The 23,528-nt window shown below is 40.1% G+C and overlaps 1 protein-coding gene across 5 annotated transcripts in view; it reads right to left on the bottom strand.

The window, feature by feature from the left end:
- Window positions 1-6,661: 6,661 nt before the first annotated feature.
- Window positions 6,662-23,528, bottom strand: part of LOC131439915 (GPI ethanolamine phosphate transferase 1-like) — a 111,739-nt gene continuing 94,872 nt past the window's right edge. For all 5 annotated transcript variants that reach the window (XM_058611014.1, XM_058611016.1, XM_058611015.1 and 2 more), the window contains 3 exons: window positions 7,219-7,366; window positions 6,969-7,160; window positions 6,662-6,916 (listed from right to left, as the gene is read on the bottom strand). In XM_058611014.1, coding sequence (XP_058466997.1) covers window positions 6,677-6,916; window positions 6,969-7,160; window positions 7,219-7,366 — 580 coding nt within the window. In that variant the 3' untranslated portion in view covers window positions 6,662-6,676. The remainder of the gene's footprint in view (window positions 6,917-6,968; window positions 7,161-7,218; window positions 7,367-23,528) is intronic.

The raw sequence follows: 23,528 nt of genomic DNA, 5'->3' as shown, positions 1-23,528 counted from the left end.
TGTTGCAAGAATTATGTTGATTCATTAGATACAACAGAAGATATTCACGATCAAAAACTTATCACTCTCTCAGAGGGTAAATTTTGAAAAGGCGCCCCATAGTAAAGTAAGTCGTATTCACGACAAAAACAACGAAAAGAGGACAACGCTGGAGAGCATCACACAAAATCAGCCGTTCTAATGGCTCTAAAAGTTTTCTAAAGAACTATTAGGATTTCTTCTTCGTAAATCGATTTAGTGTAAATCTAGAACATCTTGATTTCGCTGTGTGAAATTCACAGTAATCGAGATCAAGTGAAGCCTTCTTTGTTTTGCGAAAAATGTGAAAATGGGGAATGTTTGCATAATTCATACAATTGATCAACTAATGGATATTCGGAAGTGTTAAGAAACATGTCAGTTGTTTTCGTATTCACGACATCCAGTTATGTCTCTGACATTACCCACCCGCCTTTTTAAATTTGCTTATATAGGAGGCTAGGTACAACAAATTTGTAGTTTGTTTTTATTGAAGCTATGAAGTTCGAAGATATCTGATTCTTCTCGAAATTTCAGTACGAGACAATTGCAATGGCCTGGTCTGAAATGTATCGACGATCTTCGGTATGCAAGAGTGATTCTAATAATAATAATGATAGTAATAATAATAATAATACAGATTAACCTGTATATATGGCAACCCTGTTTCGCATGGCATATTTTCAAACGACCCCATACTAGTATAAAGATGTGTTCAACATTCGCTTTCGCATTGCCGTTCGTACTTGAATGTATTAGTGACGGTACAAATCTGCCATCTTTTCGGTGCCATCGTGCTGATGGTGTCTCGTACGATCAGAGTAGCTGCTTTAACTTAAATGACGCTATTTCTCATATCACATTTCATTTTATACCTGCTAGTGGTAGCGGTGGACGGACGTCCCTTTTGTTAGAATTCCTTTCCTATACGCAGAACGGGAAACAGTGAAACGATATAAAAGAGAGAGTTAGCAGAGCGGCAGCCAGTAATACTGAATTGGCTGTCGAGCTGTTAACAGCATCTTGTGGAACTTTTACGCAGAAACACGCACACAGGAGGAACAGTTAAGGGCAAGGCAAAGTCCCGCTCAAACCGTGCTGGTCTGAAGATCCCAGTTGGCGGCAGAATCCATCGTTTGCCTCGGAAGGGGAACTACGCCGAGCGTGTCGGTGCTGGTGCATCGGTCTATCTGGCGGCAGTGATGGAGTACTTGGTTGCCGAAGTGTTGGAATTGGCCGGTAACGCTGCCCGTGACAACAAGAAAACGAAAATCATCTCTCGCCATCTGCAGCTGTCCATCCGTTGAAAACCCCGTCCTTTTCAGGACGAACACATCACTGTGATAAAGAAATATTTAGGATTGCTTTAAGTTTAGCCTGTTCTGATTCGCCTGGAAAGTAGAATGCGCAAATCAAAGGGAAACATTTGTTCTAACAATTTTTGTTTTCGGCCGCATACTAAAGTAATTACGACAAAAATACATATTGATCTGTATACTCTGTTTCGCACGGCATATTTGTATACTAGTATAAAGATGTGTTCAAAATCATCACTTTCGCTTACGCATTGCCGTTCGTAATTGAATGTGTTAGTGATGGTGCAAATTATTTTACTCCCATCTTGATGAATCTTTTGGTATGAAATATTGTGATCTGAGATGGTTCTCGTGTGTGTCTTGTTTCGGCGAAGGACCTTGCTGGACTTTTTGGCTACCTTTCACCGATTTTCGGTGTCGTGCTGACGGTGTCTCGTGCATTCATATCGGGAAACAGTGAGACGACAGGTCTTCGATGTTGCTCTCGTGTGTCTTGTTTCGGGAAGAGTTGCTCAGCAAATGGTAGGAAAAATGAACCACTCAACTTTTATATGGATGCTCTTGTATAGAAGCAGACATCTCGCGTTCTGATTGGCTGGTGCTGTCATGGGTTAAATCACACAGGTTTTTCAATAGTGTACTATTGAAAAATTTCAATATTGTTGTAATGCACGTTCAAGTTGAAAATTTTCGATTCTATGAGCTTACAAAATACGAGAAAGGCAAACGCGCCTTATGAATTATCTTCTTTGATACTCGTTTATACCAAACATTTCAGAAAAGTTTAATTTTGAACTATTTGGGAATATGTCACACAACTGAAAGTTTTAACATAAAATTGTGATCATATTTCCGATAGCATGTAGCAAGAATTATGTTGATTCATTAGATATAACAGGAGATATTCACGATCAAAAACTTATCACTCTTTCAGAGGGTAAATTTCGAAAAGGCACCCCATAGTAAAGTAAGTCGTATTGACGACAAAAAACACGGTTATTGGCGTCGATTTGTGAATGATTTATCGAGAGAAACATCAATTACTACTCTTTGGAATACGGCCCGACGAATGCGTAACCAAAACAACACAAACGAAAGCGAGGAATATTCTAACCGCTGGATATTCGATTTTGCTAAAAAGGTATGTCCCGACTCTGTTCCGGAACAGAAGATCACCCGCGTCGCGTCATCAAACAGGAACGAAAAACCCGTTTTTGATGGTGGAGTTTTCGCTTGCGCTTTTGTCGTGTAACAATAAAGCCCCAGGGTTAGACAGAATCAAATTCAACTTGTTAAAAAATCTGCCTGACACTGCCAAAAGGCATTTGTTGAAATTATTCAATAAGCTTCTTGAGGATAATATTGTCCCACATGACTGGTGACAAGTGCAAGTTATCGCCATTCAAAAACCAAGGAAACCAGCCTCCGATCATAATTCGTATTGGCCGATTGCTATGCTTTCCTGTATCCGGAAATTGTTCGAAAAAATGATTCTGTTTCGTCTAGACAATTGGGTCGAGACTAATGGCTTACTTTCAGATACACAATTTGGTTTCCACAAAGGTGAACGAACGATCGTCTTTCGTTGCTCTCAACCGAAATTCAAATGGCATTTGCTCGTAAAGAACAAATGGCGTCAGTTTTCCTAGACATCAAGGGGGCTTTTGACTCAATTTTCATAAACATCCTATCTGAGAAGTTGTATCAGCATGGTCTTTCACCAATTTTGAATAACTTTTTGTATAATCTATTGTCTGAGAAACACATGTATTTCGCGCATGGTGATTTGTCAACAATACGATTCAGTTACATGGGTCTTCCCCAAGGCTCATGTTTAGGCCCCCTTTTATACAATTTTTACGTAAACAACATTGATGAATGTATCAACACAACTTGCACGCTAAGACAACTTTCCGACGATAGCGTTGTGTCTGTTACAGGACCCAAAGCTGCCGATCTCCAAGGACCAATACAAGATACTCTAGGCAACTTGTCATCATGGGCTCTTCAAATGGGTATCGAGTTCTCTACGGAGAAAACTGAGTTGGTAGTATTTTCAAGGAAGCGAGAACCAGCACAATTACAGCTTCAACTAAAGGGTGAAACCATAGCTCAGGTCTTCACATTCAAATATCTAGGGGTCTGGTTCGACTCCAAAGGTACCTGGGGATGTCACATTAGGTATCTGAAACAAAAATGCCAGCAGAGAATCAATTTTCTTCATACAATAACCGGATCGTGGTGGGGTGCCCACCCAGGAGACCTGATCAGGTTGTACCAAACAACGATATTATCCGCGATGGAATATGGGTGTTTCTGCTTCCGCTCCGCCGCGAACACCCATTTCGTTAAGCTGGAAAGCATTCAATATCGTTGTTTGCGTACTTCCTTAGGTTGCATGCAATCGACTCATACGATGAGTCTCGAAGTACCGGCGGGTGTATTACCGTTGAAAAATCGATTCTGGGAGCTCTCATATCGTTTGGTAATCCGATGCGAAATCTTGAATCCGATGGTGATTGAAAACTTCGAAAGGCTTGTCGAGCGCAATTCTCAAACCCGTTTTGTATCCTTGTATTTTGATTATATGGCCCAGGTTTTTAACCCTTCTTCGTTTATTCCCAACCGTGCTCATTTCCTGGATACTTCTGTGTTTTTCGACACATCCATGAGAAAAGAGATTCGTGCAATTCCGGATCATTTACGCCCTCAAATAGCCCCTATTTGTTTTTATAATAAATTCAGATCAGTCAACTGTGAAAAGATGTTTTACACTGACGGTTCAAACATCAACAGTTCCACAGGCTTTGGTATCTTCAATCAGAACATCACCGCTTCGAACAAAGTCAATGATCTGGCTTCAGTTTACGTCGCAGAATTAGCTGCTATTCAGTACACCCTCGAGATCATTGAAACCTTGCCCAACGACTATTACTTCATTGTCAAGGACAGTATAAGCTCAATAGAAGTTCTCCGGGCAATGATGCCAGGAAAGTATCCCCTATATTTCCTGGGGAAAATACGGGAACACTTGCGAACTTTACCTGAACGGTCTTATTCAATATCGTTAGTCTGGGTCCCTTCGCATTGTTCCATTCCGGGAAACGAAAAGGCAGACTCATTGGTTAAGGTGGGCGCATTAGAAGGTGATATTTATGAAAGACCAATCTGCTTCAATAAATTTTTCAGTATCTCTCGTCAGAAAACTCTTGAAAGTTGGCAAGCTTCATGGAGCAATGGCGAACTGGGACGATGGCTACATTCCATTATCGCTAGAGTATCGACGAAACCTTGGTCCAGGGGGATGAATGTGAGTCGCGATTTCATTCGTGTGATGTCTCGGCTCATGTCAAACCACTACACGTTCAACGCACATCTCCGGCGTATTGGGCTCGCGGAGAACGGTCTCTGCACATGTGGCGAGGATGTCGAGCATGTCGTGTAGCCGTGCGTAGAGTATCGTGACGCCAGGTCTGAACTTAAGAAATCCCTTAGGGCCCGAGGTAGACCACCTGAGGTTCCGATCCGAGATGTATTGGCGAGTCGGGATAGTCTTTATATGCTCCTTATTCATAAGTACCTTAAACACATTAACGTACAAGTGTAATCTGTTATATTAGTCATGCATTTGCTCCTTTTCATTGACGATACTTCAACTAAGGCTAAGAATAAACTTCACCTACAGGTTCGTTACTAACATCCGCCCGATTTTCCTCATCCCTCGACTGTCCATCGAAACTAACAAGATCTTTCTGTTGTCACTATTTTTTCGCTTCCCCTTCCCATGTCTCTTCACCATCTCGATGTCAACTAATTAAATCTCTGTCGTTCTTAACCTTTTCGTTCCCATACCCCCTTTTTTCACTCCGTTTTCCACAACATTTACTTCTCTGTGTTTCTTTCATTCTCCTCGGAAACACCACCATCATCACCCACGAAGAGCCGCTCCAGTCGATGACCAACATGCGGGTCACCCGCCGTGTCTTCGTAGCCTGGGGGTGTAGCGCAAATAATGATTTTTAAGAATTCTTAATAATACAAAAGAGTTCTTAAGAATATTTCTCCACCGACTTATTACTCAATAATTTCCACGTGAAAATTACGAATTGTTGTTCGAATGATGCTTTATATTATGCAATTGATTTTGAATATTTTGTTGAACGATAGTTCATAAAGAAAACCACAAAAATGAATATAGCATTATATATGCTACATATGAAATTATGAAATAAGAGCTCTAGAGTTTCAGTTTTAGAACAAGAAATAATAAATATGAAAATGAACAAAGGCGCAATACCGACAGAAGAAATTAAAAACCTGTTTTAATCAACCTAGTGGTGTAAAGATGCCTTTCTCATATTAATCATACTATCTTTTATAATACTGTGATATTCTTCAAAATAATTTTCTTTGATTCTTAAAAGAACAACCGTAATCGGTTTGTTTGACCGTCTACTGATAAAAACTATCATTTGGAGAAGATTTGAGGTCGATTTAGAAGGTTTGTTAAGGTTTTTCGCCATTTTCAACGATGGTATACAATTTTTAACACACCTATATATATTTCTGGATCCGGAAGTCGAATCTGAATGAAATTCAGGAATTACATATGGGACCACAAGACCTTTCATTTGATCCTAAGTTTGTGAAAATCGTGAGCGCCATCTATGAGAAAAGTTAGAACACATTTTTTTCATTTTTTTTGTACACTTTACTTCGGAACCGAAAGTCGGATCCAATTATTTAAGAAATTTGGACAAGACCACAAGACCTTTCATTTGAATCTAAGTTTGTCAAAATCGGTTCAGCCATCTCCGAGAAAAGTTAGTGCAAAAAAACGTTACATACACACACAAACTTTTTGCGTGCTCGACGACCTGAGTCGAATGGTATATGACACTCGGCCCTCCGGGTCTTGGTTCAAAAGTTGGTTTTTTCAATGATTGCATAACCTTTCTATATGAGAAAGGCAAAAATAAATAGTAGAAAAATTCAACTTAATATACGGAAAATTTCTGGAATTAATCTGGTGAAGGAACCGAAATGAAGTAGTTGAGAAAGTATACAAATATTTGCAAATCAGACAAACTCTCGCCACATACGTATATATCCATGATTCGCCACCTGTTACGATCTTATATACGTCGGGTGATGCACCGCGATCGTATTTTTTTAACATGCACCAATCGACACGATCCTCACGAGTCACATGACGAACTTGCATTGTCAGTTCAAGCACATGGATGATTTCTGGCAAAACAACTGATTCCTATGGAAATTATCTTTGTTCTTACATGAATAAATTAGTAGTATACATCTTCAGGAATTCCTTACCTTAAAAATTACATAAACTTACATGTATGGTATATGCAAATAATAAATATAATTGCCATCGTTCTTGAGATAAATCGGACACTAACTCTTCTAAACGATTTACCGTTAAAAAAAATTTTTCCTATTATGATTGAAATCCAACCCAACATTGCGACTGATAGCACGAATAATAATTCATACTTGTAATATGTTTGATAATACTCAATTGCCTCTAGTATTACATCTACCAACAGTTCACTTAGAGTAATCTGAAAATGGTGTACATTGTCAAGCGAACAGTAAACGTTTATGCAGTACTACCATTTGCTCAAAATTTTGAGTATTGGCAGTTATATTCATATCCTTTTTCAGATTACCAATCAAAGTAGAATAAACAGTTTCCTGTTTAAAAAACGACCATTGAAACCATTTTTGACTGCATTTTTGTTGCCAACGGTAATATTGCTGGTATAGTTGTTCGACATTCTTCTCCATTGAACGAGCAGTGAATGCCTGGAAGACATACATACAAATTTTAGAAATAATAATATACTATGACAATATGAATTACCTTCGATGCATTCAAATAATGAAGGGGTATTTTTCCACAATTTTGTTTTGGTATTGCTATTCCTAGTAAAGTTGAGATCAAAGGAGTCACATCTGTTTGATTTAAGTCCCACGATGGAATAGTTACTTCATCAAAAGTTACATTTTTGCTACAAGTATTATATAGATAAATTCGGGCTTAGTGACGACTCTCAGAAGTTCTTACATGCTAATTTCATAAGAAAAAATCACGATTCTTGCCATCATTAACATTTCAAATCAATTACACTCAACATTTAATTGGTTTGACACTTAAAATTTGATTGTCAGACAGGTACCTATTAACCGACGATTTTATCTGATTTCGCACTTAATTTTCATACACATTCCTAGAGACATCATGGGAGTTTGTCCGTGATATGTCATCAGGTATATATTAGGTCACTAATAATTTGATAATTATATGCTTTATTTTATAAGATCTATACAAATACACACACACACACACACACACATATATATATATATATATATATATATATATATATATATATATATATATATATATATATATATATATATATATATATATATATATATATATATATATATATATATATATATATATATATATATATATATATATATATATATATATGTGTGTGTGTGTGTGTGTGTGTTTTCTTAAGGATGACCTACGCGAGCGAAGAACTGTTTCATTGTGTATGTTTTACTAGTTAATGCACGAACAATCCCTTGGATTCTTTCAAAAATCGAGAGGTACGTTTTGAATAGAATACCACAGTATTATATATGAGAAACGCATCATAACTATGTACTATGTAATTGTACATTTTTTCTGAAAGCTGAATCATTTTTAGCTAATATATTCCAAGAGTTGAAAATGTCGTTTCTAACTTTTGAATCACTCGACCGATTTCGCTAATACGTCGATACGTTGACCAGCTTCTTGGTAACGATACTTCTCATTATGGTCGTAATTTTCACGATTTTCTTCTTGAGTTGTTGAATGCTTTTATCATCGTTTGAAGTAGGCAAACTAGCAGTACTAAGTTCTTTTAGGTATGGTCATGACGTTGGAAATAAATAATAAGGAACACATACTTAGCAAACTTTTTAACTCTAAGGTTACTAGACACATGAAACAGCTTACTAATCACTGAATCCACTCGAGGATGACGTTACAGTATGCTATACGTGACATCGTGCTCACTTCTTCATTTTTCAAAAGGCACGGATGGGATAGCCATCAATCTGTAGGTTTTAATGACAGCTTTAAAATAAAAATTATCAAAAAAAGTACGGGTGTGTAATGTCAGAGACATAACTGGATGTCGTGAATACAAATATGACACGTTTTATTTATGCTTCCGAGTTCGAATTGGTAGTTCATCGATTGTTCGAATTGTGCAACTTTCCCCTCTTTCATTACTAGAAATTTAAACGATGCGCCTAGACTAAATTACAGATTAGTTACATTAAACATTCTGAAACGCAATTAAATATTATGAAATAAGCAGTATAGTTCTTTATAATAAAAAAATTGTGGCTCTGAAACGAGATTCTTATGAAAGCGTTCGTGATGAAGAGTGACGATTTGAGTTAGTTCAGCACGCAGACTCTGAATTCTGAACCCATATTCCAGAACTCAGCTCTAAAACTTGAAGACGATTTTTCGCCATGACTACCAGAATGGATTTTAAAGATTACAGTAAAGTAAATTTCCGCATAATTCTTTAGGAGTATTATTATGGTTCTAAAAAGAACCGAATAGAAGAAGTCTGGAATAAAGAACTGGATCCTGAGTTCAAGAACTAAATTTAGAACCAATAACAGACTCAGAATCCAGTTTCAATTCTAGAATTGCAATTTCGAAACTCAAATTAGTTTCGGAATACAGTTTTAGAATCCAGTTGCAGCACGCAGGCTCTGATGGCAGGTGCTATCTCCGTCGCTGCTGGTTTAACTCCCGCGATGGCAGTCTGCTCGCCTTGAAGGCCAGCAAGCGAATGAAAGTTGCTACCTGAGCGTTTGAGGTTTTAACCACGCAGAAGGTTCTCTTTCCGTCGCTGCTGGTTGATGGTTTAACTCCCGCGATAGCAGTCTGCTCGCCTTGAAGGCCAGCAAGCGAATGAGAGTTGCGATCTGAGCGTTTGAGGTTTTAACCACGCAGAAGGTGCTCTCTCCGTCGCTGCTGGTTGATGGTTTAACTCTCGCGATGGCAGTCTTCTCGCCTTGAAAGCCAGCAAGCGAATGAGAGTTGCGACCTGAGCGTTTAAGGTTTTAACCACGCAGAAGGCGCTATCTCCGTCGCTGCTGGTTTAACTCCCGCGATGGCAGTCTGCTTGCCTTGAAGGCCAGCAAGCGAATGAGAGTTGCGACCTGAGCGTTTGAGGTTTTAACCACGCAGAAGGTGCTCTCTCCGTCGTTGCTGGTTGATAGTTGATTTATCTAACGCGATGGTAGTCTGCTCGCCTTGAAGGCCAGCAAGCGAATGAAAGTTGCTACCTGAGCGTTTGAGGTTTTAACCACGCAGAAGGCGCTCTCTCCGTCGCTGCTGGTTGATGGTTTAACTCCCACGACGCCTGCTTCCATCGAACGCACGAGAAGAAATGATCGATTTTCACCACGGTTCCCCGTATATAAATACGCATTCAGTTGAAGATATGTGCCTGACTAACTCAAAATCGTCGTCCTTGCGCGAAAAACCCAAGCGAAAGTAAAGAGATTTCCGCATTATTTTGAAAATTAGAGAAAACACATTATCGGATGCCTTTTCAATTCATTGTTTTGGACAATGATTTGTTTTGCTGGATGACGTTGTTAACCCTTGTGAGTTGGCTGATGGTGGATCTTCCTTTCCGGAACCCAAACTGTTCTTCCAGTAATATATCCTGTTCATCTGCGAAAGCAAGAATTCGCCTTTGAATTGACTTTTCAAACAGCTCGGATAGGGCAGTGAGTAAGCTGATGGGCCGATAGCTCTTGGAAAGGAAAGGATAGCTAAGAAGACAAATGAACGAATACTCAAATTTTTCAGCTCAATGTTGAATGTGTTATCGAAACCGGGGGCCTTCATATTTTTGGATTTTTTCACAATAGCCATCAGCTCATTCGCAGTGACTCTACTTTCCGCCGGAACCAAGCTGTCTGATTGGTCAATCTCAGCTACGCTATCAGCAACGGCTCTTTCATGTGGACTAACAATTTTGAGTCCTAAATTGTGAGAACACACAAACTGCTGGCCTAGCGCATTTGCCTTCTCTACTGGTGTGATTAAAGGTATTCCTTCAGCTGCGTCCTGGGGTGGCAGCAGAGGAGGAATAGGCTTCGGTTTTTTCTTAAGCACCTTCGTTAAGGACCAGAAGGGCTTTGAATGTGGGAGAATTTCTCGAAGCTTTTGCTGGAAGTTCCTGTTGCGATGCTCAGATATTCTTTCCTGGATTATCCTAGTTAAGTTGTTATAAGAAGTCTTCCTATCTAGGATGCCAGTTCGTTGATACTGCCTCCGGTAGATATTTCGAAGTCGGATGAGTTTCTTGGTGACACTGTCGATTTGAAGAGAGGAACTCGGCATATGTTGTACTGGAACCGTCCTATCACGAGCGACTGTGATTGAATACTGGAAGGAAGATAGGGCCGCATCGATTTCCATCGGGGAATCAAGTGGCAGATCGATATTAATATGTTGGTCGGCAATTTGTTGAAATTGGACCCAATCGGTGCGATAATAGTTCCTCCGAGGTTGAATAGGCACTGTTTCTGGTGAAGATCCCAACGTCAATATTACTGGAAAGTGGTCGGAAGAGAGCTCGTTGAAGACAACCGGAGAGCTGTCTATGGCGATGTTGCTGATGAATATATCCAAAATGGAATGAACTCCCGATCTGGAAAGTCGCGTTGGTTGATCCGGAGCGAGGATGTTGTATTGTCCAGCTTCGGCTAGTACGAATCCGTTTCGATTCTGTCTTTTGTTTCCCCACAGCTCATGCCGTGCGTTCAGGTCCCCAGCAATGATGAATTTGTTCTGTCGTCGAGTGAGCATAGCAAGATCTCGCTTCAAAGATGCACACGTACCATCTCGAAGATTGGTTTGTTTAGGGCAGTACGCTGCAATGATGATGATGGATCCCATCGTCGTTGCAATCTTAATTCCGATGGCTTCTATTAGTTGCAATTTAAAGGCTGACATAAGCCTATGCTGAATGGATCGTTTAATGGCAATGGCAACTCCCCCTCCTCTGGTAGTTGTCCTGTCGAGTCTGTGAATCCTGTAATTGGAAATAAAAATAGAAATTTCAGGTTTAAGATGAGTTTCAGTTAAAATAGCAATATCGACATTCTTCTCTTGATTCAGCAGTTTTGCTCCTGAGTGAGCAAGCATTCCAATTTATTATAACTAACTCATTATATTGCATATTCGATGATGAATTTGCCTAAGGCGTTGATTTGATCTAACCGCGTTCTGCAGTTTCGTAGTTTTGCTGTCATTGTTTCAAAAATGACGATCAGTTGTTCAGCAGAGAATATGTCACCAGAGTCATCCTTTGCTTGTGGTTGATTATTGCCCCATCCAGGAGGGATTTTTGAGGGATATTCTTTTTGTGATCTAGCGGCTGAATCTATTGGATTGCTGCGAGGAAGTGGTGGCAAATTCGGAATATCCCTCTTCGGTGGGAGCCGTGGGAAATTAATTTCATCCTTCTGTGGAACATTCTTGCGCGTTGATTGTTTACGGGACGCCTGTTGTCGAATTTTTGTGAACTCAGCACGTTTGGGACACGATTTGCTAGCAGATGGATGGTCACCATCACAGTTCACACATTTTACAGCGATGTCATCTAGTAGGCAATCGTTGGTATTGTGTGGTTCGGCACATTTCCTGCACCGACTTTTCATGTGGCAATTCCTCGCTCCATGGCCGTAGTTCAAACAGTTCGTGCACTGTGTGACATCCCGATGTACCGGTTTATACTTTTGCCATTCGATGATTACTGAAAACGATTTAATCGTTTTCAGTTGACTCATGGTGATGGAGCCCTTCTCCAGATGAACCAAGTAGAGTTGATCTCGATACTTTTTGTCCGTGTTATGTCGCTTCATTTTAAACACCATCAAAGGCTTTAGTCCAGTCTCCGACAGTGCCTGCTTTAGTTCGGCTTCCATCATGTCGGGTAGTCCTCGAAGTACAACCTTCATAGGTTTGTTGGTGGCAATATCGTGTGTGAAGTATTCCGCTTTTGTCTGCTTCAGATAGCATTCCACTCCTTTGTAGTGGTTCAAAGCCGGAACAGTTATTTTGTAGCCTTCAGTACATAAACGGATTGTTGCCTGTAGTCCTTTGCTGATCAGTGTATTGAAATCCGAGCGTAAAGTTGGTGGGAAGCCCTTCAGGTAGAAAGGCGGCATTTTTTTCTTCTTCTACAGTTCCTCTTCGACATCAACTGGCAGATCAGCGTATTGGTTGTTACTCAGCAAAAGGTCGTTTACCTGTACATCACTTGGCTTCAGACGCTTAGCATCCTTTGGATCCTTCTCGGATCTATAGCTTGGGTAGGTAGACAACTGCGAATAAAAGATAAAACAAAATCGAAATTAGTCGTAGTAGGTTATTCGTCTATCCACATCGAGTGTTAGATGACGAATGGTGACGTTTCTGTTGTCTAGTGACTACTGATATAGGGTGTAAGGACTCGGCCTGCTCAGGTAGTCTCGATAAAAAAATCTGCCACAACATTGTTTTTACCTTGTTTGTAGCGAATGTCCATTTCCAATCCTTGTAGTTTCAGACGTAAACGCGTTAGGGTAGGCGAAGTTTCTTTTAAATGCCATGTTGAAATCAGCGGTCGATGATCAGTGTATACAATAAATCTCTGATTATAAATAAAATGCTTAAAACGGTTCACTGCCCATACGATGGCTAACAGCTCTTTTTAAATCGTATGGTACTTTCCTTCAGCACCTACTAGACCTCCGCTTGCATATGAAATTGGCCTATCGATCGATTTTTCATTCGAGAGTACTGCTCCAATGGCGTACTCGCTCGCATCTGTCGTGATCACGAACGTATCTTTATAGCTCGGTCTAACTAACAGTGTGTCAGAATTCCTCAAAAGATTTTTGACACTCTTCCGTCCAAGTAAACTTAACAATCTTTCGCAAGAGATCGTTCAAAGGTTTACGTTTCTCTGCGATGTGAGGTATGAACTTCCCATAGAAATTTACTGTTCCTTAGAATGACCGGACACCTTTGACTGTTTTTGGTGCCGCCATTTCTTTTATTGTTTTTATATTGTCTCCCATGGGACGGATTCCTTCTTTGTCAATTACGTGGCCTAAATACATAATTTCATTTTTCAAAATTTGGCATTTACGTGGCTCGACTTTTAGATTATGTCGACGGAGAGCCTTTAAAACTTTGCGTAAGTTTTCATTGTGTTCTTCGATGGTAACACCGAAAACAATTATATCGTCCAAGTAGACTGTAGCTTTCACGTCTTTTATTTCATACAGCATTTCATACGTTCATTAATCTTTGGAACGTCGACGGGCTGTTACGCAAGCCCATAGGCATTCTTGTGAATTCAAAGTGGCCTTTTGGAGTTGGAAACGCTGTCTTGGCTGCATCTTTTGAGTTAATTGGTACTTGGTAAAATCCTGAATTTAAATCCAAGGTAGAAAAATATTTACTGTTTTCAAGATTATCTAGAATCTCGTCAATTAGTGGAGTTGGGTATACCAATGGCTTTGTAACTAATTTTAAATCCCTGAAGTCCACCACGGTTCTGTATTTCTTGTTACCCAATTCATCGTCCTTCTTGGGAACACACAGGACTGGTGCATTCCACGGACTTTTGCTAGGCCTTATGATACCTTGTATACGCATTTCTTCAATTTCTTCTATAATATGCTTCTTTGTAGCTTCTGGAAGTCTATATTGCCGTTTGTTGATAGGCACGTTTGAAGTGGTCTCAATTTCGTGCACTACCGCATCAGTGATAGTTAATTTATCCCCCTTCAGATAGAATACATCACTATATGATGCCATTATTTTCTCTATATCCATAAAATTTTCTCTTTTTAGATGATATTTAGTGATTTTAATACTTTATCTGTTCGGTCTCGACCAGATATTTGACCGTATCTTCTATTTTCCGTAAGAATTGCGTCTTGATTTGTATCTAAATCAAGGAAACATTTGTCTTCCTCGCCACACTCTCCGCCTATAAAATCTTTTTCTTCTTCATGAGTAATATTAGTCCCACAACCAGGGAGCATATTATCTGAACGACCGTCGTTTTTGTATAACTCATAGTTGCTCTGATGCGATGCATTAATGTTATCATTTTTATTCACTTCACATTTATTATGCTTCGCTAAACTGCCCTCTAAGACTTCAGCATTGACGACAATTACTTTATTTTTGCCACTTTTTGCATCCATTTTAATGTGGTTTTCGGTTGTCCTATTTATACTTGGAGATTTTTCTATTTCCCCGTTGTTGTCTGATTTAGTTGTGCTTTTGGGCAGCTCATTTTGGTGTTCGTCTAATATTTTTCCCATATTTAGCTTTTCTATCCGTATCTCTGTTTGTTTATTAGCGCCCATTGGCGTTTGTCTGTGTTTCCTCTCCCGCGTGAGCTCTTTACCCTGTACTAAATATAATGATCCTCTTGGGCAAGGTCTCACCTTCGTGCTGAACTCTATAGGCTCTTCTTGCATGTATATTATTCCATTTTTGTTATCTAAACTTGTGACGTATCTGTTTATGAATTCCATTCCGAGAATTCCATCGAACCCCAATTCTTCGACTACGTCAAATTTTACTTTTAGATTTACGCCTTGAATTATAAATTCTGCCTCGGTTGTACCTAGGCTTATCCACGGGATGTTTACCACCCCCGTATACTGTATTCGCTCTTGTCCGTTTATCTTACCCGAGCCTATTTCCTCTGCACATTTTCTACTGATTAAGTTGGAACTGGCCCCCGTATCGATTAAAAATTTCTTTCCTATATATGGGTTAGCTGTAGACCTCAATTCAATTTCATATGCATTGAACAAATTTCTAGTCATTACATGACTTGTGGTTCCTGACTCTCTTCTTCTAAGCACCTTCGTTAAGGACCAGAAGGGCTTTGAATGTGGGAGAATTTCTCGAAGCTTTTGCTGGAAGTTCCTGTTGCGATGCTCAGATATTCTTTCCTGGATTATCCTAGTTAAGTTGTTATAAGAAGTCTTCCTATCTAGGATGCCAGTTCGTTGATACTGCCTCCGGTAGATATTTCGAAGTCGGATGAGTTTCTTGGTGACACTGTCGATTTGAAGAGAGGAACTCGGCATATGTTGTACTGGAACCGTCCTATCACGAGCGACTGTGATTGAATACTGGAAGGAAGATAGGGCCGCATCGATTTCCATCGGGGAATCAAGTGGCAGATCGATATTAATATGTTGGTCGGCAATTTGTTGAAATTGGACCCAATCGGTGCGATAATAGTTCCTCCGAGGTTGAATAGGCACTGTTTCTGGTGAAGATCCCAACGTCAATATTACTGGAAAGTGGTCGGAAGAGAGCTCGTTGAAGACAACCGGAGAGCTGTCTATGGCGATGTTGCTGATGAATATATCCAAAATGGAATGAACTCCCGATCTGGAAAGTCGCGTTGGTTGATCCGGAGCGAGGATGTTGTATTGTCCAGCTTCGGCTAGTACGAATCCGTTTCGATTCTGTCTTTTGTTTCCCCACAGCTCATGCCGTGCGTTCAGGTCCCCAGCAATGATGAATTTGTTCTGTCGTCGAGTGAGCATAGCAAGATCTCGCTTCAAAGATGCACACGTACCATCTCGAAGATTGGTTTGTTTAGGGCAGTACGCTGCAATGATGATGATGGATCCCATCGTCGTTGCAATCTTAATTCCGATGGCTTCTATTAGTTGCAATTTAAAGGCTGACATAAGCCTATGCTGAATGGATCGTTTAATGGCAATGGCAACTCCCCCTCCTCTGGTAGTTGTCCTGTCGGGCCTGTGAATCCTGTAATTGGAAATAAAAATAGAAATTTCAGGTTTAAGATGAGTTTCAGTTAAAATAGCAATATCGACATTCTTCTCTTGATTCAGCAGTTTTGCTCCTGAGTGAGCAAGCATTCCAATTTATTATAACTAACTCATTATATTGCATATTCGATGATGAATTTGCCTAAGGCGTTGATTTGATCTAACCGCGTTCTGTAGTTTCGTAGTTTTGCTGTCATTGTTTCAAAAATGACGATCAGTTGTTCAGCAGAGAATATGTCACCAGAGTCATCCTTTGCTTGTGGTTGATTATTGCCCCATCCAGGAGGGATTTTTGAGGGATATTCTTTTTGTGATCCAGCGGCTGAATCTTTTGGATTGCTGCGAGGAAGTGGTGGCAAATTCGGAATATCCCTCTTCGGTGGGAGCCGTGGGAAATTAATTTCATCCTTCTGTGGAACATTCTTGCGCGTTGATTGTTTACGGGACGCCTGTTGTCGAATTTTTGTGAACTCAGCACGTTTGGGACACGATTTGCTAGCAGATGGATGGTCACCATCACAGTTCACACATTTTACAGCGATGTCATCTAGTAGGCAATCGTTGGTATTGTGTGGTTCGGCACATTTCCTGCACCGACTTTTCATGTGGCAATTCCTCGCTCCATGGCCGTAGTTCAAACAGTTCGTGCACTGTGTGACATCCCGATGTACCGGTTTATACTTTTGCCATTCGATGATTACTGAAAACGATTTAATCGTTTTCAGTTGACTCATGGTGATGGAGCCCTTCTCCAGATGAACCAAGTAGAGTTGATCTCGATACTTTTTGTCCGTGTTATGTCGCTTCATTTTAAACACCATCAAAGGCTTTAGTCCAGTCTCCGACAGTGCCTGCTTTAGTTCGGCTTCCATCATGTCGGGTAGTCCTCGAAGTACAACCTTCATAGGTTTGTTGGTGGCAATATCGTGTGTGAAGTATTCCGCTTTTGTCTGCTTCAGATAGTATTCCACTCCTTTGTAGTGGTTCAAAGCCGGAACAGTTATTTTGTAGCCTTCAGTACATAAACGGATTGTTGCCTGTAGTCCTTTGCTGATCAGTGTATTGAAATCCGAGCGTAAAGTTGGTGGGAAGCCCTTCAGGTAGAAAGGCGGCATTTTTTCCTTCTTCTACAGTTCCTCTTCGACATCAACTGGCAGATCAGCGTATTGGTTGTTACTCAGCAAAAGGTCGTTTACCTGTACATCACTTGGCTTCAGACGCTTAGCATCCTTTGGATCCTTCTCGGATCTATGGCGCGTTTTACCCATAGCTTGGGTAGGTAGACAACTGCGAATAAAAGATAAAACAAAATCGAAATTAGTCGTAGTAGGTTATTCGTCTATCCACATCGAGTGTTAGATGACGAATGGTGACGTTTCTGTTGTCTAGTGACTACTGATATAGGGTGTAAGGACTCGGCCTGCTCAGGTAGTCTCGATAAAAAAATCTGCCACAACATTGTTTTTACCTTGTTTGTAGCGAATGTCCATTTCCAATCCTTGTAGTTTCAGACGTAAACGCGTTAGGGTAGGCGAAGTTTCTTTTAAATGCCATGTTGAAATCAGCGGTCGATGATCAGTGTATACAATAAATCTCTGATTATAAATAAAATGCTTAAAACGGTTCACTGCCCATACGATGGCTAACAGCTCTTTTTAAATCGTATGGTACTTTCCTTCAGCACCTACTAGACCTCCGCTTGCATATGAAATTGGCCTATCGATCGATTTTTCATTCGAGAGTACTGCTCCAATGGCGTACTCGCTCGCATCTGTCGTGATCACGAACGTATCTTTATAGCTCGGTCTAACTAACAGTGTGTCAGAATTCCTCAAAAGATTTTTGACACTCTTCCGTCCAAGTAAACTTAACAATCTTTCGCAAGAGATCGTTCAAAGGTTTACGTTTCTCTGCGATGTGAGGTATGAACTTCCCATAGAAATTTACTGTTCCTTAGAATGACCGGACACCTTTGACTGTTTTTGGTGCCGCCATTTCTTTTATTGTTTTTATATTGTCTCCCATGGGACGGATTCCTTCTTTGTCAATTACGTGGCCTAAATACATAATTTCATTTTTCAAAATTTGGCATTTACGTGGCTCGACTTTTAGATTATGTCGACGGAGAGCCTTTAAAACTTTGCGTAAGTTTTCATTGTGTTCTTCGATGGTAACACCGAAAACAATTATATCGTCCAAGTAGACTGTAGCTTTCACGTCTTTTATTTCATACAGCATATCATACGTTCATTAATCTTTGGAACGTCGACGGGCTGTTACGCAAGCCCATAGGCATTCTTGTGAATTCAAAGTGGCCTTTTGGAGTTGGAAACGCTGTCTTGGCTGCATCTTTTGAGTTAATTGGTACTTGGTAAAATCCTGAATTTAAATCCAAGGTAGAAAAATATTTACTGTTTCCAAGATTATCTAGAATCTCGTCAATTAGTGGAGTTGGGTATACCAATGGCTTTGTAACTAATTTTAAATCCCTGAAGTCCACCACGGTTCTGTATTTCTTGTTACCCAATTCATCGTCCTTCTTGGGAACACACAGGACTGGTGCATTCCACGGACTTTTGCTAGGCCTTATGATACCTTGTATACGCATTTCTTCAATTTCTTCTATAATATGCTTCTTTGTAGCTTCTGGAAGTCTATATTGCCGTTTGTTGATAGGCACGTTTGAAGTGGTCTCAATTTCGTGCACTACCGCATCAGTGATAGTTAATTTATCCCCCTTCAGATAGAATACATCACTATATGATGCCATTATTTTCTCTATATCCATAAAATTTTCTCTTTTTAGATGATATTTAGTGATTTTAATACTTTATCTGTTCGGTCTCGACCAGATATTTGACCGTATCTTCTATTTTCCGTAAGAATTGCGTCTTGATTTGTATCTAAATCAAGGAAACATTTGTCTTCCTCGCCACACTCTCCGCCTATAAAATCTTTTTCTTCTTCATGAGTAATATTAGTCCCACAACCAGGGAGCATATTATCTGAACGACCGTCGTTTTTGTATAACTCATAGTTGCTCTGATGCGATGCATTAATGTTATCATTTTTATTCACTTCACATTTATTATGCTTCGCTAAACTGCCCTCTAAGACTTCAGCATTGACGACAATTACTTTATTTTTGCCACTTTTTGCATCCATTTTAATGTGGTTTTCGGTTGTCCTATTTATACTTGGAGATTTTTCTATTTCCCCGTTGTTGTCTGATTTAGTTGTGCTTTTGGGCAGCTCATTTTGGTGTTCGTCTAATATTTTTCCCATATTTAGCTTTTCTATCCGTATCTCTGTTTGTTTATTAGCGCCCATTGGCGTTTGTCTGTGTTTCCTCTCCCGCGTGAGCTCTTTACCCTGTACTAAATATAATGATCCTCTTGGGCAAGGTCTCACCTTCGTGCTGAACTCTATAGGCTCTTCTTGCATGTATATTATTCCATTTTTGTTATCTAAACTTGTGACGTATCTGTTTATGAATTCCATTCCGAGAATTCCATCGAACCCCAATTCTTCGACTACGTCAAATTTTACTTTTAGATTTACGCCTTGAATTATAAATTCTGCCTCGGTTGTACCTAGGCTTATCCACGGGATGCTTACCACCCCCGTATACTGTATTCGCTCTTGTCCGTTTATCTTACCCGAGCCTATTTCCTCTGCACATTTTCTACTGATTAAGTTGGAACTGGCCCCCGTATCGATTAAAAATTTCTTTCCTATATATGGGTTAGCTGTAGACCTCAATTCAATTTCATATGCATTGAACAAATTTCTAGTCATTACATGACTTGTGGTTCCTGACTCCCTTTCTTCTCGGATGCGTTTTTGATTTACTGACCCAAGATTCATCTTGGCCGCCTCTTGCCGTGTCATTTCTTGTATTATATCTGTGATTTGCCCGACTTGATTTCCCAACTGTGAAATAGATCTTTGAATTACACATATTTTCTTTTTTAAGTCTTGCTTTTGAATAATGTCATGGGCTGTTCGATCCTCTATCCACTCGAACGGCCCTTTGTTTAGTTTTTTCTATAGTTGTTGTGGTTGTCATAGTTATTGTCTCGGTTGTTTGGGCGTTCCTGCCGGTACGAGCGCTCCGCTGTTTCGTAATTGTTCTAATTGTCCCGGCTTCTGCTTTGTGTATGGGTATTTTGTGGTTGGTGCCCATACGTTCGAGCACTTGGTCGTTGTTGATCTTGTCTCTCATAATCTCTTCTTGTTAGTAGGTTACATAGTTCTTGTCGGAACGTCTGGTGCGATTCGTCATAATGCCTCTGGTTGGACCCACCGCTTAATGCTTTATATTGCCGAGATGTAGTAGGCTCCTGGTTGTGTCTCATGACCCTTGTATGATGCCTATCTCCCCGTGGGTTTCTGAATCCTTCTCCTTGCGGGTACCTGTAATTTTGCCTCATACCGCTGTCTGCTGTAGTATTCGTATTGTTAAAGCTGTTCCTTTCTCTGTGGTTTCTTGTTTGCCTATTGTCGTGTTGCTCTTCGAGAAAGTCTAGTAATTCTCCCAGAGCCATGTTTCTTTGTCCCTGGGCCGTTCTCCTGAGATCATCGTTTCTCAGGCCTGCTATACAATGCAACCTCAAATTCTTATCTAATGCGCTGTTTCCCTGGGCGCCTTCATTATATAGGTCTATGTGTTCTTTTATTTTCTTTACGCGTTTTTTGTATGACTTATAAGATTCTCGCGGGTTTTGCCTTAAAGTCTCCCTATCTGCTAACACATTTTCGATTTTAATCACCTCACCGAATTCTCTTACTAAATTTGCTTTTGTCTCCGGCCAAGTTTCGGCTCTGATTTTTAATATGTTGTTTGCCGCTTTTCCCTTAAGTTTCAATAAAACGACATAAATTAGCTCATTGTGCGGCATACCTTCCGGTATCTCATCCGCAAAATGCTCTATGTGATATAGGAACGCATTAAGCTCATTAACCCATGAAAATCCGGTATGCACTGAATGACCTCGGTTTTTGGAAACCGATCTTCGTAATCGTTGTTATTCTCAATAACTGAATGCACTCTTTGACGCTGTGATATGTTATGTTTTGTACTTCCAGCTTCCCATATACTTCTCTGACGCCCGTTAGGACGATCTTGTTTGGTTTCTATAACGATTGATTCGCTTAGGATTTTCGATGCTGCCTCATATTTTGTTCGCACGACGTTATAAAGGTCTGTTAGTTTGTTCCATTCACTTACTGAGACCCGAAATTCGTAACCTTCGATTAGTTGTTCGAATTCGGCGAAGGCTTCCTTAAGTGTTTCCTTCTTGGTTAGGATCCCTTGTAATGATCTTGCTCTTGTATAAATTCTCGTATTCGTGTGCAATATACTCACCTATTTCTTCTAGTCTTGACATCTGCGAACGTCTTCGTTAATTTGGCTCAATACATTTTTCGTTGTAAACATCTAGAAATATTTCCTGTCGTTTGCGGGTGATCGTTATTATTCACCCCGCGTATACCATACTCAAAGTCAATGTCGGTTTATTGTTATTATTGTCATATACCGCTTCTTTTCCCCGTACTCTGTTCTTATTTCAGTTGCCAGACTTTTAGCCGCAAATATGGCCGCGATTGTTTTGGTGTGTCGCCTAGCAACGCATTTTTCCGTAGGCTCCGCCCATACGGGTTGGTTCACCACCGTTTTAAATATATACCTCGTGGCATGCACTCCTGGTGCCTAATTCGCTGCCTTGCTTTGTTATGTCAGTCCAAGTACGGCTACTTTTGCTACTTTTGCTTATTCGACTACTTTTGCTTATTCGCAAAATGATGCGTCAAATTACCGATTCCTTCGCTCATACGCGTGAGGTTCGGTTGGTCACCTTGACCTTATAATCATTACACCAGTACTGTTCAGCTGGTCGTGATTTTCTTTGTCTCTTCAACAAAGGCGACAAAAAAAAACTTCTAAGGCCTTCATGCTAGTATGGCCACTTTTGTAAATATTATCGCGGTGTTTTTTTCTCTTCAACACATGCGCCCGTATTGACCGTGGTCAAAACGTAAACAAATCAAATGTGAACGTAATCTATACGTCCGCATCGTATACCTCGATCGGGCTCATACCAGCTCCGATATGCTACCGCATTGACCAACAACAGTGCTCTGACGGAATCAATTTCGTTCCGTTAGCGAGCCACTTTGTCTCGTGCTTGAATATAAACCAAGAAAAAGTAAAATGTACGTAGACTCACCATACTAATACTGCTTCGCCCAACATCCTCAATTTCGAATTCCTCATCCGTACTCCTGGCGTATCCTTGCTGCTATCGCGCGTACCGCTTTCTTTCTGAACCCCCCCCCCCCCTCGCGGTTCAGTACCGCTGTCACCACTTGCAAAACGCCTCGTTGTTCTGGCCGAACGGCGGCGGGAGGAAAATGACGAAAGGGAATGTTTCTTTCTGTTTTGAATGGAATCTCTTTGTTAATAAACCTATTTTTTCTGTATTTCTTCACTTCTATTTCTTCTCAATTAACTGAATACACTCTTGGATCAATTTAATATCGGAACATTTACACTTTTCGTTCTGCTTTTGCCGTAATCTACCTACAGCAGAAGTTAATTGATGAACTGTTTCGGTTATCGCGTATTACACTACTAACGGCTATTTACCGTCAACTATTTGGAACCGACTAACTAATTGTCCACGGGCCGACGCCGGAGACTAACGGAGGAGTTGGCACTAGGGGAGACATGAAGAACATCTCCGAACAAGAAAAGTGGTAAGATCAATGATTTGAACAGTTTCAGTTTTGATTGCAATGTCGAAAACAACTAAAACCGATTTGTTTTTCAACTAACAGAATTTTGTTTCAATAACAACACCAGTTATTTCAACTAAAATATTTGTTGAAATTGAAAGGTATGTGTCCTTACTAATTGACAGCATTTTTTTACAACCAATTAAATTAGTTGTTTCAACCATCGTTTTTACTAATCTGAAAACAAAAATGACAGTTTAGTTATAACATTAGTCGATTAGTTGTACCAAATTTTAACCAATCAAATTCAGAAAATCAACTAATATTCTGGTTGAAATGGGATCGCGGGTGGTTCCGTGTGGATACATAGATAGCGAAATAGCAAAATTAGAAGAAAAAACGGCACTTGTAAATCATGTCATACGGTACCAACATCATTTTGATCTAAGTCACACTAAAATCATAAATCGTCGTTTTAAATCCACTTCTTCACCTATACTAGAAATGTGTCAT

The sequence above is a fragment of the Malaya genurostris genome, unplaced genomic scaffold (genome assembly GCF_030247185.1).
Source record: "Malaya genurostris strain Urasoe2022 unplaced genomic scaffold, Malgen_1.1 HiC_scaffold_11, whole genome shotgun sequence".
In the NCBI taxonomy this organism is placed as follows: Eukaryota; Metazoa; Arthropoda; class Insecta; order Diptera; family Culicidae; genus Malaya; species Malaya genurostris.
This window is presented reverse-complemented; position numbering and strand designations above follow the sequence as displayed.